General features: G+C 47.7%; 1 protein-coding gene across 4 annotated transcripts in view; it reads left to right on the plus strand.

The window, feature by feature from the left end:
* Positions 1 to 18,661, plus strand: part of SLC41A3 (solute carrier family 41 member 3) — a 65,088-nt gene that overhangs the window by 35,133 nt on the left and 11,294 nt on the right. For all 4 annotated transcript variants that reach the window (XM_039477124.1, XM_074404187.1, XM_074404186.1 and 1 more), the window contains 3 exons: positions 1,018 to 1,089; positions 8,643 to 8,787; positions 13,751 to 13,897. In XM_039477124.1, the coding sequence (XP_039333058.1) occupies positions 1,018 to 1,089; positions 8,643 to 8,787; positions 13,751 to 13,897 (364 nt within the window). The remainder of the gene's footprint in view (positions 1 to 1,017; positions 1,090 to 8,642; positions 8,788 to 13,750; positions 13,898 to 18,661) is intronic.

Here is an 18,661-nt window from a genome sequence, read left to right on the forward strand (position 1 = left end):
GTACAGGCACTGGGTAAACATTCTCATTCCAAAAAACAGAAATCAGCTGAAAGGAAGAAGCAACAGGCCCCATGCAAATCTGAAGCCCAGCAGACAGGCATTACATTTTAAAGCTCTGTAATGATCTCCCTTGACTCCATGCCCTGTATCCAGGACACACTGGTGTAAGCGGTGGCCTCCCAAGGCCTCTGGACTTTTCCACCCCTGTGGCTTTCCAGGGGCAGCCCCTGTGGCTGCTCTCATGGTGGGAGTTGAGTACCTGCAGCTTTTCCAGGCATACCTTACAAGCTGGTTGGTGGCTCTACTATTCTGGGCTCTGGAGGGTGGTGGCCTTCTTCCCAGGCTCCACTAGGCATTCCCCTAGTGGGGACTCTGTGTGGGTTCTAACCCCACATTTCCCCCTTGGCACTGCCCGAGTAAGGTTTCTCCATGGGGGCTCTGCATTAATGGCAGGCTTCTGTCTGGCACCAGGCTTTCACATACATCCTTTGAAATCACTCTTGCATTCCATGCGCTGACAGACTTTACAACGCGTAGAAGCCACCAAGGCATAAGGCTTGCATCCTCTGAAGCAGCAGCTGAAGCTGTACTTGGTATCCTTTGAGCCATGGCTGGCGCTGGAGCAGCCTGGCATGTCAGGAGCAGTGTCCCAGGGCTGTCTAGGGAAGCAGTGCCCTGGTTCTGAAACCATTCTTTCTTCCTAGGCCACTGGACCTGTGCATTGTGTGTGTGTATGGCTGTGTGTGTGCAAGTGTGTGCAGTCATATACTTGCATGGTCATGGAGGACTGGTCCATGACCCCCATCCAGTTCTCAAAGGGCTCCATGCCCTAACATTTCTCCCCACTCCCCACATAAAAAGGCCAGGTTGCTGTTTGGAAAGCTGAACAGAGTAATTTGTTCTGACGCTGATGAAATGCTATTTGTTGATATCTCCTGAGAGACTCCTTTTCCAGGAACAGTTGACCTGGTTTTGGGCCTAGCCAGACCTACCTTTGTCCTTTTCTCTTCATTCTAGGCCAACACTGGACAAATCGATGACCCCCAGGAGCAACACAGAGTCATCAGCAGCAACCTGGCCCTCATCCAGGTGAGCCTCCACCTTGTCAGACCCTCCCTCTGAATCTGCAGCCAGGCCTGCCCAGGTCGGAAGGGTGAAGGCTAAGCAAGCTCTGCACTCTGGCCTGAACTTTGAGAACAGGTGGTTACCTGTCCCTCTCATGTCCATCAGACTACATTCATGCAGCCTCTGGAGGCTCAGCCCACCTGAAGCAGACCCAGGGTCCCTCCACCTTCCCCATTTCCTTCTTTCCAAGGCTCACTTCTTGAAAGACTCACCTGTTGTTGCTCCTTCTCTGTCCCATGGCCTGCAAAATGCTCATAGGCTTCCCTTGCCTCAAATTGTGCTTCCCAGGCCACAGGTGTTCCCCTAACTGAGGCAGCCTGTGATTGCCTCTTACATGTGATCTTACTTTTTCTGGGCATGTGTGGATCCTTCCTGCCTGGAAATCCTCCTTTGGCTCTGCTCCTGCCTCTCTGCCTGCTCCTTCTCAACCTGCAAGAGACATCTTAATTCCTTAGCTGATTCATGCTCCTCTCACACTCACACGTCCTTCTGCCGGGTCCCAGTTCCGCTAAGCACTTATCCTGGGACCTTGCCACAGAGTGTCACTAAGTCAGCAGGCCCAAGGCAGGGGAAGCTGAGAAAGAGATCAAGCTTAGAGGCAAGAGGAGAGGCTGGGCCTGGACAAAGACAGGAGGTAACTTTATCCTAGAACCTTCTGCGTCTCTCTGGGTGGGGGTGGTCTGTGGCAGCACTGAGAATATGGACCCTGAGATCAGACAGCCTATCGTCTATCCACCGGATAGCCTTGAGCAGGACCGACTCCCCCTGTCCATCACATTAGGATGATACCTACTTTATACCTCACCTGGGTTCCAGAACCACTACATCTAACTCTCTATGGGGCATCTCCGTCCACCTGTCCTGGAGGCACCCCCCAAAACAGCCAAGTCCGGTCTCATTATCTTCCCTGCTCATACTCACCTCTGCTGAAGTCCCCGACTCAGTCTAGTGTGATGGTTGAAAGCTCACTTTGGGAATCAGCCCACTGAGGGGCCTCAGGCAAGTCACTTCACCTTACCTGTGCAGGGGTGCTGCAAAGTTGTCACTGTGTGGCATCTGGCTGGCTCTTGGCCATCACGCTGTCCTGTCGGCTGTGCTTTGTAATGTTCCTTCCCAGTAACCACACCAGGCTATGTCACCCTAGCTACTTCTCAGGATGCAGTCTCTTTGAGGCTTCTCTGCCTCCGAGTTGTGCATGAATCCTGCTTCTCCTCCTCCTCCCCTGCCTGGATAATGGCAGACCTCCACGCTGCTCTAGCTGCTCCCAGGCCCTGAATCCTCCAGCTCCTCCTGGATACCTGGGTGGCCTTTTCTAAAATCCAAAGTCATTTATGCCTTCTCTTCCTTCACTGGCTCCCCTCATCCAACTGTGGGCCTGGCTGCACCACCTCATCAACCCCCTGCCCAGGACCCACACCTTCACACTTCCCTGCCATGTATCTTCAGCCATCTCTCCTTGCAAAGTCCTTTCTTTTCTAGTTCTGCTGCCAGTGACACTCTTTAAAGGCTCCACTCAGGTCTAATTACCTCCCTGACACCAGGTGTATCTCCTTCTGCCTTTTACTCCTTTGGTGCCTTATGCATGCAGCTTCGGCTGCCCTGGTTGTAGTGGTGTGTTTAAATGTCTGCTCTCTGCAGCTGAGCTGAGTCTCATGGGCCAGCACCATGTCCTGTGGCTGAGGATCTGCAGAGTTGAACGAGATGCTTGTGATGGTTCTAACACAAGGTCTGGCAAGGGGCAGGTAATAAATGCCTCAGCTGCAAGTCACGCTGGTTGTACTTTGCTGTTTTCCATAAAATCTTTATCCATGTGGATGCACAGTTCCACATAATTGATTCTCAACATATGTTTTTGAAGCCCTGCTCAGGGCCAGGCACTAGCTTGGCATATAGTCCCAATCTTAGCATGGATGTAATTTTGTCTTCTTTTTTAAAAAAGCTTAATTAACTTTGAATCATCAGCAGTGCAATAAATTTTATTCACTGGACTTTTTAAGAACTTCAACATACTCTATCATATAAATGTGGCAACAGTGACCAAACGGCAGCCACTGAGAGCCAGGCCTTTGGGAGTCCACTCAGTACCAGCCCTTCCCACTTCCCTGAACCCTGCCACTGAGGAGGGCCTTGAAGTCTTCCTAGCCTTTGACTTACTTGAAAGATTATACTGTAGTGAAAATATCTTTGTGCATGAAATTCTTTTTTTTTTTTTTTGAGACGGAGTTTCGCTCTTGTTACCCAGGCTGGAGTGCAATGGCGCGATCTCGGCTCACTGCAACCTCCGCCTCCTGGGTTCAGGCAATTCTCCTGCCTCAGCCTCCTGAGTAGCTGGGATTACAGGCATGCACCACCACGCCCAGCTAATTTTTTGTATTTTTTTAGTAGAGACGGGGTTTCACCATGTTGACCAGGATGGTCTCGATCTCTCGACCTTGTGATCCACCTGCCTCGGCCTCCCAAAGTGCTGGGATTACAAGCTTGAGCCACCGCGCCCGGCCTTGTGCATGAAATTCTTAAGATAACTTCCCATAAGTTCAAAGAGTGTGAACAGTTCAAACCTCTAGATTTCCCTCTAAAATGATTAAAAACTATTTCTTAATAATAAATAATTAGCCCTACCATTAATATCTGAGCAATATTTGAATCAGTTTCTATATAACCTAATTAGCTTTGAAAATATTCTTCTAAACTACTTTTTGAATTCACCATATATATATGTGTGTCCACGGATAATACATATGGTTTTCTGTATTGTTTAAACATAAAAAATTTCACACTATACACATGATTCTGTACCTTGTACTTTTCTCTTAATATGACTTATTGAATAAAAATTACTTTAAACAGGGCTGGGCGCGGTGGCTCAAGCCTGTAATCCCAGCACTTTGGGAGGCCGAGGCGGGTGGATCATGAGGTCAAGAGATCGAGACCGTCCTGGTCAACATGGTGAAACCCCGTCTCTACTAAAAATACAAAAAAAAAAAAAAAAAAAAAAAAAAATTAGCTGGGCATGGCGGCGCGTGCCTGTAATCCCAGCTACTCAGGAGGCTGAGGCAGGAGAATTGCCTGAACCCAGGAGGCGGAGGTTGCGGTGAGCCGAGATCATGCCATTGCACTCCAGCCTGGGTAACAAAAGCGAAACTCCTTCTCAAAAAAAAAAAAAAAAAAAAAAAAAAAAATTACTTTAAACATAGCAGATAGCACTCAGTAAATATCAGCTGTGAATGCTTTTTACACATATGCAAGTGTTCTTTGGAGAAAATACTGAATCATAAGGTATATAGAAAAATTATAGCCAAAGTTTCCCCCAAAATTTCTGTGCCAATATTGACCCCCACCAATGTATGAGAGAATCATTTTCTCACATACTTGTCAATATGTATTTTATATTATCAAACTTTTAAATTTTAATCTTACCTAATCTGATGAATAAACAAAGTATATCTTGTGCATCCAGCCAGCCATCCACCCACCAACCCACCTACCTGCTTACTCATCCATTCGTCCATCTGTCCATTCATCCACCCACCCATCCATTCATCCACCTACCTATTCACCCACACATCTGTCCATTCATCCATCTATCCATTGAGCCTGTATAACTACCTGCAGAGTGCCAGGCTCTGTGCTCAGAACAGGGATCCTAGTAGAAAACAAGGCAGTGCTTACCTTTTAAAAGAGGAAGAACAGCATCAGCCACAAATAGATAACTTTAAGTGGAGATTTTATTTGGAATTTTCCTAAATACTAGAGAAGTTTGTCTTTATGGACATCTGTTATCCATTTGTATTTTCTGTGAGTTGCCTATCCATAAACCTTGTGTATTTTTCTAGTTAGTATCCAGAATAATGAAGTCCAGTGTATAAATGGACTTGTGTATATATGTATAATATGTAAATAATTATATATCAGTATACAAGTTATAAAGTTTTATATATATAACAATATATATTGTTTAAGCATAAAAAGTTTTATACTATACACATATTGAGATTTTATTTAGAACTTTCCTAAAATATAATAATATATATATTATATATCATGTATATAATATACATTATACATTTTATAATTATATATTCTGTATAATATATATTATATATTTTATTTTATGGAATATGGTTTTTATGTTCAGGGGTATGTGTGCATGGTATGAAGTAGGGACCCATATTTTTCTCAAAGCTAGATATCCAATTTTCCATACCCTGTTTAATATTTACCCATTCCATCATGATTTGCAATGCCACCTTTATCATACTATATATTCATGATTACATTTTTATATATTAAATTTTCATATATTCATGGTTCTATTCTTGGACTCTGTTCTGTCCTGCTGATCTATTTGTTTCTGTTAGCACCACACTGCTTTCATTCCTGCAGCAGGAATGAAATTAAATATTAAATATTAAAATACACATGGATCATGAATATCTCACAGCTACCTCTTTGACCCCTCTTGAGCTGTCTTGGCTATTCTTGCACAGTTTCTCATTTTTGTGAAATTTAAAATGAGTTGCCAAGTGCCGTGAAAGATCTTGTTGGGACTTTGACTGGAATTACATAGATTAACTTGGGGAGCATTTTTTAGCTTTAAAAAACTAGCTATTTGTATCAGTCCATTTTGCATTGCTATGAAGAAATATCTGAGACTAGGTACTTTATAAAGAAAAGAAGTTTAATTGGCTTATGGTTCCAGAGGCTGTTCAGGAAGCATGCTATTAGCATCTGCTTGACTTCTGAGGGGTCCTCAGGAAACTTACAATTATGGTAGGAGACAGAAGGGAAACCAGCACTTCATGTGGCCAGAGAAGGAGCAAAAGAGTGGTGCGTGGGACGGCTACACACATTTTAAGGACCAGATCTTAGCAGAACTCACTTATTGTAGGTGACAGCACCAAGGGGGTTGCCACAGAAACCACCCCTGTGATCCAGTCACCTCCCATCAGGCTCCACCTCCAACACTGGGGATTATAATTTGACATGAGATTTGGTGGAGGAACAAATACAAACTATATCATTCCACCCCTGGACCCTCAAATCTCATGCCTTTCTCACATTGCAAGATAAAATCATGGCTTCCTAACAGTCACCCAAAGTCTTAACTCATTCCAGCATTAACTCTAAAGTCAAAAGTCCAAAGTCTCATCTGAGACAAGGCAAGTACCTTCTGCCAATGAGCCTGTAAAATGACAGACAAATTAGTTACTGTGACAGTAGCAGATGGGGCTGAACTCTGCAAAGCCACAGAGGCTTTAGGCAGCTCTCAGGAGCTGGTGTTCAGTGCCTGCAGCTTTTCCAGGCTGATGGTGGCAAGCTGCTGGTAGATCTGCCATTCTGGAATCTGGAGGATGAAGACCGTCTTCTCCCAGCTTGACTAGGCAGTGCCCGAGTGGGACCTGTGGTGGTGGGGCGGGGGGGCTCTAATTTCACATTTCTCTCCACACTGTCCAGGTAGAGGGTCTCCATGAGGGGTGTATCCCTGCAGTAGGCTTCTGCCTGGACATCCAGACTTTTCCATACATCCTCTGAAATCTAGCCAGAGGCTCTGAAGCCTCAACTCTTATACTCTGTGCAGCCACAGGCATAACACCATGTGGAAGCCATGAAGGCTTATGTCTTGCATTCTCTGAAACAGCAGCTTGAGCTGTACCTGGGCTCCTCTGGGCCATGACTGAAACTTCAGTGGCTGGGATGTGGGAAGGAGTATCCTGAGGCTGTGCAGGGCAGCAGGGGCTGTGGGCCAGGCCCATGAAACCATTCTGTCATCCTAGGCCTCTGGGTCTGTGAGGGAAGGGGCTGCCAATAAGCTCTCTGAGATGTCTTCTAGGCCTTTTCCCATTGTCTTGGCTATTAGCACTTGGCTTCATTTACGTAAATTTCTGCAGCCTGCTTGAATTTCTCCCCTGAATGTGGGTTTGCCTTTTCTACCGCATGGCCAGTCTGTAAATATTCCAAACTTTTACTCTCTGCTTCCCCTTTAAATATGAGTTCCAGTTTTACATCATTTCTTTGCTCATGCATATGAGCATAGGTCATTAGAAGCAGCCAGATCACGTCTTGAATGTGTTGCTGCTTAGAAATTTCTTCTACCAGATACCCTAAATCATCACTTTCAAGGTCAAAGTTATACAGATCCCTAGGGCAGGGGCACAAAACAGCCAAGTTCTTTGCTAAAATGTAACAAAAGGGACTTTGCTCCAATTCCCAAAAAGATCCTAATTTCTATCTGAGACTTCGTCAGCAGGCCTTCATTGTCCATATCACTACCAACATTTTGGTCACAACCATTTAACAAGTCTCAAGGAAGTTCTAAACTTTCCCTTATCTTCCTGTCTTCTTCTGAGCCCTTTAAGCTCTTCTACCCTCTGCTCATTACCCAGCTCCAGAGTCGTGTCTACGTTTTCAGGTATCTTTATAGCAGTATCCCACTCCTCAGTACCATTTTACTATGTTAGTCTGTTCTCATACTGCTACAGAGAAATATCTGAGACTTGGTAATTTATAAACAAAAGAGGGTTTATTGGCTTATGATTCCATAGGCTGTACAGCATGGAAGCATGATGCTGGCATCTGCTCAGCTTGTGGAAGGGCCCCAGGAAAATTATAAGCAGGGGCCGATGCAAAGGGGAGCAGCATTTCACATGGCCAAAGAAGGAGCAGGAGAGAGAGGAGTGAGGTGCCACATACTTTTAAACAACCAGAACTCATCACAACTTACAATTATTGATGACTTCACCAAGGGGTAGGGGGTGATGTTAAACCATGAGAAACCGCCCCTATGATCCAGTCACCTCCTGCCGGCCCCACCTCCAACATTGGGGATTATAATTCCACGTGAAACTTGGTGGGGATACAGAGTCAAACCATATCACTCTTCTCCTCCCTGTGTATGGTGGAGCTCTTTGTTTCTGTGTCCTTCTTTAATAACATTTCCAGGTCAGCATTTTGGATTAAAGGTACCAGTGTTGATGTCCAGATCAGGGCAGCTCCTGGCACATGCTGTAGTGTGTGCTCAGCCGGACAGAGATGGGAGCAGAGCCTGGAAGGGGAGGGTGTGTGCAGGGTCCCGGGAGAGACCAAAAGTGTGCGGAGGCCTCCTGTGTGGCTGCTCTGCGTCATGGGTGCACCACATGGCAAGTGAGGTGCGTTGTCTGCACTGCTGGGGGTTGCAGAGCACTTCCGCCCAGACCAGTGAGAGTGGAGTTGTGAGCAAGAGACCAGGTGGCCCCTGACTGAAGTCTGAGCAGAAGATGCAGAAATAGATTCTGCCGTTGAAGGCGGCACCCAGCAAGGGAGCAGAGGTAGCCAGCGTAGTTTCGGGGGAATTGGGTTCAAGGCAGGTACGGGTTGTGGTGTTAGTTGTTCCTGGGGTGAGGGCTTGTGAGATTTTAGGGTGAGGGAAAGGAGGCAGTAGCATGTGGCACCCGGCTCCTTGTGGTGAGCAAGGTATGAAGGGCAGGGAGTGTGGCTGTGACCCTAGGGGCCCCCTCATGCTTCTGATTTGTGCCTGACAGGTGCAGGCCACTGTCGTGGGGCTCCTGGCTGCTGTGGCTGCACTGCTGTTGGGCGCGGTGTCCCGAGAAGAGGTGGACATTGCCAAGGTGGAGTTGCTGTGTGCCAGCAGTGTCCTCACTGCCTTCCTTGCAGCCTTTGCCCTGGGTGAGCCATGCCCCAGCTGTGTGCCCCCACCCACCCCCTGCTCCTCTGAGTTCCCACCTTAGGGCTCATTGTGTTTTCAGTTTCTGGGTAGTCTCACCACTAATGGGACTGATGGTGGGCTCAGGGGTCTCACTAACAGGGTGGAGGGAGCCAGCTGGGTCTTCATGGCCCGCCCTGTGCCCTCACCCAGGCAGGAGTGTGTGCTGCCCCTGCCACCACCCACCTCTGCTCTCTGCTGTGTAAAGGCCTGGTCCTGCTCTGCAGATCTCTTCAGCTGGTCATGCTCCTGTGCTGAGACCTGACATTTGCACACAGTAGGCTTGTTCATCTGTCTGTTCGGTCAGCCTGTTGGTTTTCTTTTTTTTTTTTTTTTGAGACGGAGTTTCGCTCTTGTTACCCAGGCTGGAGTGCAATGGCATGATCTCGGCTCACCGCAACCTCCGCCTCCTGGGTTCAGGCAATTCTCCTGCCTCAGCCTCCTGAGTAGCTGGGATTACAGGCACACGCCACCATGCCCAGCTAATGTTTTGTATTTTCAGTAGAGATGGGGTTTCACCATGTTGACCAGGATGGTCTCGATCTCTTGACCTCGTGATCCACCCGCCTCGGCCTCCCAAAGTGCTGGGATTACATGCTTGAGCCACCGCGCCCGGCCAGCCTGTTGGTTTTCAAACATTTATTGAGCATAACCTTACACACAGGCCTGCGATGGACTCTGGAGGCTACAGACATCCTGAAGGCAAGGCACAGATTTGAGCTTCCATTTCATGTCTTCAGAGAGGCCTTTCTGACCTGTCTGAGGGGCTTGTGGCTGCTGTGACGGAGCTCCCAGTCAGCTCGGCGGCAGCAGACATTTACTTCTCACTGGGCTGCAGGCTGGAGCTCAAGGTTGGGTGCCCGTGGGCTGGGATCGGGGCTGCTCCCTTTGAGGCTGCTTCTCACTGTCGTCACATGGTGGAGAGAAATGTGGGAGCTCCCTGGGGCCTCTTTCATAAGGGCCCTCATCTCATTCATGAGGCCCCCATCCTCATGACCTCACCTCCCAAAGGCCCCACCTCCTAACACCATCACCTTAGAGGTGAGGATTTCAGGGTGTGGGTTAGGGGAACGGTAGTGTTGAATGCACAGCACCACTCTCCCATGTGCACCCTCCTTCTCTCTCCCCTTCCCGTGGACCCCGGCTCTGCTTATGCAGCTCAGATTGTCTTGTTTCATCATCTTTCTGCCTCACCTCCCTGCTAAAATGTCACCTCCTCAAAAGTGGGGACTCAGCAGTTCCCACCTGCTGTCTGCTGCTCCTGTCTCATGCCAGACACAGCAGGTGTTTAATGTGCATCTGCAGCATACGTGAGACAGAATTGTGGGCAGACGTAACCCTCTTCCCTGGGGCTCACGTGTGGGGAAAGCACAATCACCACACATTCGCCACATTGCATGGTCATCCATTGGTGATTCAGTTGTTGCCGGGTGTCTGCTGTGTGCCTGACACTGTGTAGTGCTAGTGATAGACTGTCAACAAAATGTGTTTTGATGTTACAGTCTAGCTCAGGGGCAGACAATAAACTTGTGAGTGTACGGGACAGTAGAGTGAGTGCCATGCGTCGCTTTTGTCCTGAGGCCTTCTCTGACCAACACTAAGGTGACCTTGGTTCCAGTCGTGCTTTCCTTTAGTGTCCTCTTTTACTCACCTCACCTCAAATGTGTGTTCACACACTTGCATATTGTTTCTCCCCCAACCCGACAGGCATTTCCACTGATGGGAACAGAACCTTTTGGTTACTGTCATCCCCTAAACCCGGGCCAGGCTTATAACCAGCTCACAGATTTTAGCTGAATGAATAGACTGTCCTCCAGCTCTCTCCTGGGTCATGTGTCTATGTGAATCTTGCAGACCAGGTGCCTTGCTTTGGTGCAGTGAAAGAAGTAAATGTTGGTAACTTCACAATGGAACCTGTGTTTATACATCCGTTCCCCCATCTACTTGCTCAGTCAGTACCGTCTGGGCTTGGCTTGCTGTGGGTTACCCATGTGGGCTATTTGAGGTTTCTCATTCCTACCAGGCAGCTGATCAGCCCCATTCCTGTGCCAGTGCATGGAGCCAGCATGGAGGGTGTAGGCCAGAAGAGGACTGTGCCGTAGGTTTACAAACCATGGAGCCAGCTGCAGGTTTACAAACCACATGTCCCTGCTCAAGGTGTTGCCTGAGGCTGGCTTCTGGTCACAGCCTGAGCAGGCATGGACAGATGGCGGATGCCATGACCCAGCCTGGTCCACGGATGGGGCAGGATGAATATGCCAGACCTTCCAGAGTAGAAGAGTCCAGGAGACCCTCAGCATAAAGTCTCCTGAAAGCAACAGAGTCCAACAGTGCAGAAGGCCAGCCCTGTCTTTGCAGAGGCTTATAGAGAACACCATTCCCAGCTCCTCATTTTACAGAAGGGGAAACTGAGCCAAGAGATGGGGTGAAGCTTAGCAACATAAGCAAAATCTGTATTGTCCACGGCTGTTCAGAAGCATTGCGGTTGCCTCACCAGGTGCCGTTGAAGAGGCTGTCACACAAGCCTCAGGGTAGTGGTTTTCAATAGGTACCACCAAACCAGTGCTGTTCCTTTAAATGGTCCCTGCGAGATTGTCCCCACCTCACTGACTCAGCATGCAAGCTCAGATTCACTTACAGCTGGTATTCAAAAGGAGACACAGTGTTGCAGATATCCGGAGACAGGAGAGACCAATGGGTGACAAAGGAGGATTTTATTTAGGGGTGCCGGCTCCATGCATTTGTGTCCGAAAACAGCAAAAGACAAAGAAAATGGGGTACTTTTTATACATTCAGGATGACTTAGCAGCTAACAGGTTTACAGAAGGCAAAACAAAGAACAGTTAATTAATTTGTAGCGTGTCTTATGATGTACATTACATTTGAAAAATAGCATTTTGAGAAACACATTGTACATTCTTTGGGTGTTATCTTGCTCTGTGACCTTGCGGCTGGTCAGCAAGAAAAATAGGAGTCTTGAGATGCCTGGGAACTTTGCTGAGAATGTGAGGAGAATAGGTAAGGTAGGTTTTACAGGGAGTTCATTAATTTTAAGCAGAGCTGGGGGATAGGATTTATATTAAACACAATACACTAAACTTTATTTTATTATGCAGCAATTACAAACTACTATTTTTTTTAATAGGCATACAAATTTATTTGATGTGTATCGATAGGAGCCTTCAGAATGAAGACCCAAAGATACAGGGAAAATTGTCCTTTTTTTATGCTTAGGTTTAACAAATTACTGATAGCTGTGAAGAAATATGATTGGACAAAAAGGGTATAGCCTAACATTAATAAACAACATTAATAAACAAAGTGAGGAAAGCCAGCAAGGCCTGTTTGTCTAGATTCTTTCTGGTCTCTCTGTGCAGCCTTCCTTTCTTCTGGGTGTGTAACAGAATCCTCTCTGGAATGGGGGATCTTTTATATATATAATATATTATATATAATTATATATATATATATATATATATATATATATATATATATATATACTTTTTTAAAATTGCACTTTAGGTTCTGGGGTACATGTGCAGAACATGCAGGATTGTTGCATAGGTACCTACATAGCAATGTGGTTTGCTGCCTCCCTCCCCCCATCACCTATATCTGGCATGTCTCCTTATGTTATTCCTCCCCAACCTCCCTATCCCCTGCTGTCCCTCCCCATTCCACCGCAACAGACCCTAGTGTGTGATGCTCCCCTCCCTGTGTCCATGTGTTCTTATTGTTCAACACCCACCTATGAGAGAACATATGGTGGGTGTTTGATTTTCTGTTCTTGTGTCAGTTTGCTGAGGATGATGGTTTCCAGATGCATCCATGTCCCTACAAAGGACACAAACTCATCGACAAACTACTGTTGTTATTTATTTAATTTCCCTCTTTAACAGGGCTGTGACTTGTTCACAAGATCAGGCAAGGCACAAACCAGCTTGTGGTGGCAGCTCGAGGATGGCATTAGGTGTTGATTGTAATTATATTTAGAGTTACAAGATCCTGAGTAAAGTGTTAAAATGCCAATAATCACAACACAGAGCATCTTCTTAGAGAACCAAGTGAGAGTCTGTGGAGTCAAGCCCTAGGCCATGGATGTGGACTAGGAGATCATGAGTCCCTTTCCGAGCACAGTCTGAACAGGAAGGAGGACTGCTGGGTCATGGTGGCCATGAAAATGTGAGCCTCACCTCTCAGTGCTGCACCCTGAAATCCGCCACCACAGCATGTGCCTCCCAGTGCCCAGGGACAGCACCGCCAGGCTCCCATCACAGGACTGTTCCTGGGAGACGCGGGGCCCTCCAAGGGTGCCTCTGACAGCCTGGCTGAGTGCACCTAGAAATGTGGTGCAATCTCAGATGCATCCCACCTTACCTCCTCCCGCTCCTGTGCCCCGCCTGTGTCAATGTCTGCCAGTGCTCCCAGCTTCCTCCCACCCTCCCCGTCTTCCCTCACAGGCCTAGTTCCTAATAAATCTCTTACCAAGATTCCATACTGGTGTCTGCTTCTCAGAGGATGCCAGTAAACACAGAAGGCCATGAGCTCACCCATGGGAGGCTCCTTGCCCTGAGCATCTTTGGAGCAGCCCCCATGCAGCATGGGGCTGTGGGCTGCCTGTCTCTGTGGTTCCTGGTGATCTAGGAGCCTGGGAGCCACAGGTCACTCCTTAGCATCATGTGCACAGGTCACATAGTGAAGTCCAACTCTCCCAGCCTTCTCAGGCCTCTGGTGTAGTGGGAAGCTCTGAAAGTTAGGGCAGCCTGGCTTCACATCAATGCCTTTGTGAGGGAGGCAAGTTAGTGAGTAGCCTCCCTGCCACCTGCCATTCCTGGTTCTGTGCTGCCCATCCCTTGCTGCTGTGCCTGCTCAGGGCCATCTGGCTGCCTGGGATTTGAGTCTGCTCTTTCTTCTTTCTTTCTGCAGGGGTGCTGATGGTCTGTATAGTGATTGGTGCTCGAAAGCTCGGGGTCAACCCAGACAACATTGCCACGCCCATTGCAGCCAGCCTAGGAGACCTCATCACACTGTCCATTCTGGCTTTGGTTAGCAGCTTCTTCTATAGACACAAAGGTAAGGAGGGCTTCACAGAGGAGGGGTCCTGGAGCAGGTCACCACCAAGGCTGAGTGGGTACTTTGGCACCCAGCCTATGTGCTGTTGTTTGAATGTGTCCCCCACATTTCATATGTTGGAAACAACCCCTAACTTGGCAATAATGAAAGTTAGGGCCTTTAAAAGGTGATTAGATTAATGAATTGATGGATTAATGAGTTACCATGGGAGTGGGACTGATGGCTTTATAAGAAGAGGAGGTGACACCTGAGCTACTCTCTGCAGTCCTCTTTCCTGTTCAGACTGTGCTCTGAAAGGGACTATCACACGTGATCTCCTAGAGTAAAGGCCATCTTTGTGATAAATTGGCAGAGAACATGGCTGAACCATGTCCATACCTGAGGGCTTTGTGGAAGGCCGAACCTGAGAGTGATGTGCTGGAGTATCTGGTGGAAGGGATTTCTAAGCGGTGAAGTGCTCAGGCTGATTCATGTTTACTTCTGACTGCTTATGGCTGTCGACAAAAAGAGTCAAACCCTGCAAAATATTTGAAGAGCTTTATTCTGAGCCAAATATGAGTGACCATACCCTGTGACGCAGCCCTCAGGAGGTGCTGAGAACATGTGCCCAAGGTGGTCAGGGTGCAGCTTGGTTTTTACACATTTTTAGAGAGGCATCAGACACCAGTCAAATACATTTAAGAAATACAATGGTTTGGTCCAGAAAGATGGGATAACTCAAAGTGAGGGCTTCAAGCTTATAGGTATATTTTTTTAAATTCTGATTGACAATTTGTTGAGTTTATCAAAAGACCTGGGATCAATAGAAGGGAATGTCTGTGTTAAGATAAAGGATTGTGGAGACAAAGTTCTTGTTTACAGAGGAAGCCTTCAGGTAGCAGGCTTCAGAGAGAAGACATTATAAAATGTTTCTTATCACACTGAAAGTCTGTGTGGATGTTAATCCCAGAGAGGGATAATGAGGCCTGTCCGATTCCCACTTTCCATCATGGTCTGAACCAGTCTTTCAGGTTAAATTTTAAGAGGAGGAAGTCCATTCAGATAGTTGGGATGGAGCTTAGAATTTTATTTTTAGTTTATATGGTGAACTCCTAGAGAAAAGGGAAACGGCAGAAAAATTTGGAAAATGTTTAGCCTGGCCATATGGTAGAGAATGGAAGAGTTTCCGGGAGAGGAATCCAAGGGTATGGCTGAGCTACCAGTTTCTAAGGAGGTGAGCATGGCTGAAAGGGAGCCGGGAGCTAATAGTCAAGACCAGGGGGAAATGTCCCAAAGGCATTTCAGAGATTCTTCAAGGGCTCTCCCTCCCATCACAGACCCAGAAGCCTGGAAGGACGGAATCGTTCCAGGGGACAGGCTCAAGGCATGAACTTGCTGCCCAGGGCCCCCTGGGACTCTGTTCCCTGTACAGCACTTCTTAGCCATCCCAGCCATGGCTCAAACAGCCTGGATGCAGCTCACGTTGCTGCTCCAGAAGGTACAAGTCATAAACCTAGGTCCATGTGGTGCTAATTGTCCAGACTCGTGGAGAGCAAGGGCCGTGGAAGCTTGGTAGCCACTACCAAGTTTTGGAAGTATTTTGTCCGAAGCCCGGGGCCCAGGCAGGGACTTGCTGCTGGGCTGGAGCCACTGCAGAGCTCCCCCACTAGAGCAGTGTCAAGCAGAAATGTAGGACTGGAGCTGCCCCAGAAAGTTCCACCAGGACAATGCCTAGTGGAGCCATGGAAGCAGGACTCCCACCATAAACCCAAGACTGCAGAGCTATTGGTGTGTGACTCCAGCCTGGGAGAGCTGGGTGGACTGAGCATAGCACAGCCATGGTTGGAGGTGGGAGGGTCTCAGAGGGCTAGGAGCCTCAACACCCCACACCAGTGTGCAGAGGATGCCTGGAATGGAGTCAAAGGAGAAAGCTGTGGAGTCACATGCCCCAGTGTCTGCTCTCTCAGGTTCTGGCCTATGGGTCTTCTCTTTTTGCCCATTTCTTCCTTTTGGATGGGAATGGCTGCCTTATATACGTACCACCATTGTATCTTAGAAACAGATAGCTTGTTTTGATTTCATAGGCTCACGTGTGAGTCTCTAGACTTTGGGCTTTTGAGTTAATGCTGGCATAAGTTAAGACTTTGGGGCTTTGGGAATGGAATGAATGTATTTTGCACACGAGAATGACATGAATTTTGGGGGCCAGGGGTGGAATGCTGTGGTTTCAACGAGTTCCTAAATTTCATTTGTTGATCCCCAATGTGGCAGTATTGATAAGTGGGGCCTTTAAGAGGTGATTGGGTCATAAGGATTCTGCCCTCATTAATGGATTAATCCACTCATGGATTGATAGATTAATGGGATAGTGGATTAATGTGTTACCATGAGAGTGGGACTGGTGACTTTATAAAAAGAGGAAGAGAGACCTGAGCTACATGCTCGTTTCCCTTGCCATGTGGTGCCCTGTGCCACCTCCAGACTCAGTAGAGTCCCCACCAGCAGGAAGGCCCTCACCAGAGGCAGCCTCTCGACCTTAAACTTCTCAGCCTTTATAACCATAAGGACAAATTCTTTTTCTTTAGGGATTACCCAGTTTCAGGCGTTCTGTTATAAGCAACTAAACTAAAACACTGTGGTATTCAAATCAGCCATTGTTCCCACAGGAAGGAACCTGCTGTGTTACAGACAAAAATCCTTTTACAGAGGGAAAGCCTGAGGTCATTCTACAAGTTCAGGGAGTCCTCAAGAGAGTGCCCAAGCTCTCCAAACCGCGTTAGGAAGGATATGCAGCTGAAGCAGGCCTGCCTTTATATGGGTGGTTAACTTCTACCTTTAGGGCAGAGGTGTCCTAGGAGGCTGAGTGGGGCCTGAGGCTGGTTGGCCACACTGATGTGTCGTCACAGGATTGGAGGGCAGTGGGCAGGCAGTGACAGTTGTTGAGGAAGCGCCTAGACCAGGCATCCCCAAACTACAGCCCGTGGGCCGCATGCGGCCCCATGAGGCCATTTATCCGGCCCCCTGCCGCACTTCAGGAAGGGGCACCTCTTTCATTGGTGGTCAGTGAGAGGAGCACAGTATGTGGCGGCCCTCCAACGGTCTGAGGGACAGTGACCTGGCCCCCTGTGTAAAAAGTTTGGGGACGCCTGGCCTAGACAAAGGGAAGAACCTCAGCAAAGCTGCAGTTTATCACTCCCCATGAGAATGTGGGCCCAGGGATTTGAAAAGGCATCCCATCTTTACCTATTGGCAACTGAAGCAGACAAACAGTTGTGATTTGGAGGATATTGGCGCTGCAACTCTTTCTGTCCCAGCTTTGGGACCATCTCCTTGCCATCCTGGTATTGTCTGCCAGCAATGATGTTTAATCACCAGGGAGATTCACCAAGTTTGCCTAAGTAGCAATGGAGTATAATTAGTTTATCTTATTTATCTTATATTATTTATCTTAATGTAAGAATTAAATAAGATAAACTAATTATACTTTTAAGCTAAACTGAACTTAAACAAGAAGGTTTGTGTATGGGTTAATAATTTGAGTTAGATTTGCAAAATAAGTGAGAGTTAGGCATCACATGAACCTTTCCCTCTGCCCTGCTATACCATGTGCTCATTTCCACATGACTTACGATTTAGACACAAAATCACTGTTGGAGCATTTGTCTCTCCAGTGAGACTGTGACCTTCTCTCTGCTGCATTCCGGAGTCACTGGGACTGGCCTGTATTAGATAAATCTTTACCCACCGAGGTGTGAGCAGCTGACTGTTGCACCTGCTGGGTGTAATTGTGAACTGGCATTGCACACCGGGGAGGTATGCTGGGGAGAATATGAGGCAGGCCCCATGGGGGCTTGTGAGTAGCTAACCAAAAACTCAGACTGGATTCAAAAGCATCCTATAAGATGATGCTCCTGCAGGCTGCTGTTTCCCAGAGGGTGGAAGACCTGGTTAGAGCTGGCTGGGCCTGGCTTATATCTACTGCAGAGGCGACATCCTCCTACCATAAATACCTTGTCTGTAGCTGGTCTGGGGCACCTAAACAAGAGGAATGGACCTTGACCCTTTAGTGTGGAGGAGAAAGGAGGGGATGTTCCTGATAATACCACCATGGAGGGAGCGTGTGGGACACAGACCCTTGCCTGGGCACCCCTGAGTGTTGGAGCCCCCTTGGCAGGTGAATCCACCCTCTGGAGGGTGGGGTTGAGGGTATGAGGACTGATCTAGAGAAAGCTGGTGTCTCGTTCTGTCACTTGTAGGAGGGGACGCTCACACAGAGCACCAGACAGAAAGGGAGGGAATGAATGCATGAGGTGCCCAAGCATGTCAGGCTTGTCCTGGGCCCCCACAGCGGTGACTGATCCAGCACCTGGCCAGTCTTCACTGTCCTCCCACCTGTGGAGAAAATGAGACGGGGTAGCTAGATTTATCTTGGATGTTGGAGGAAATGAGAGAGGAATGCTCTCGAAAGGTGGCCTGTGGATCTATTTGAACAGAAAGCACAGTAAGTGTGCAATGCAGGAGGAAAATGTCCTTAGGCTGCTTGCCTAATGTATATGATGTGCTTTTAAAATCCTGCTCCTCTTTGCCTGCCCAATCTGTGACTCCCTAAAAACTAACTGGGGCCATGTAGATAGCAGGGCTGCAGCCAGAGCTGAATGATAACATGTTCGGCTGTCACATGCATCAGCACTGCACATTGGAGTCACTGCTTTTTCTAGACTTTGCAGAAATCAATCTCAAGTGCTTCAAAGGTATGGCTCCTGCTACTTTAAAAAAAAAAAAAAA

The sequence above is a fragment of the Saimiri boliviensis genome, chromosome 8 (assembly GCF_048565385.1).
Source record: "Saimiri boliviensis isolate mSaiBol1 chromosome 8, mSaiBol1.pri, whole genome shotgun sequence".
Lineage (NCBI taxonomy): Eukaryota > Metazoa > Chordata > Mammalia > Primates > Cebidae > Saimiri > Saimiri boliviensis.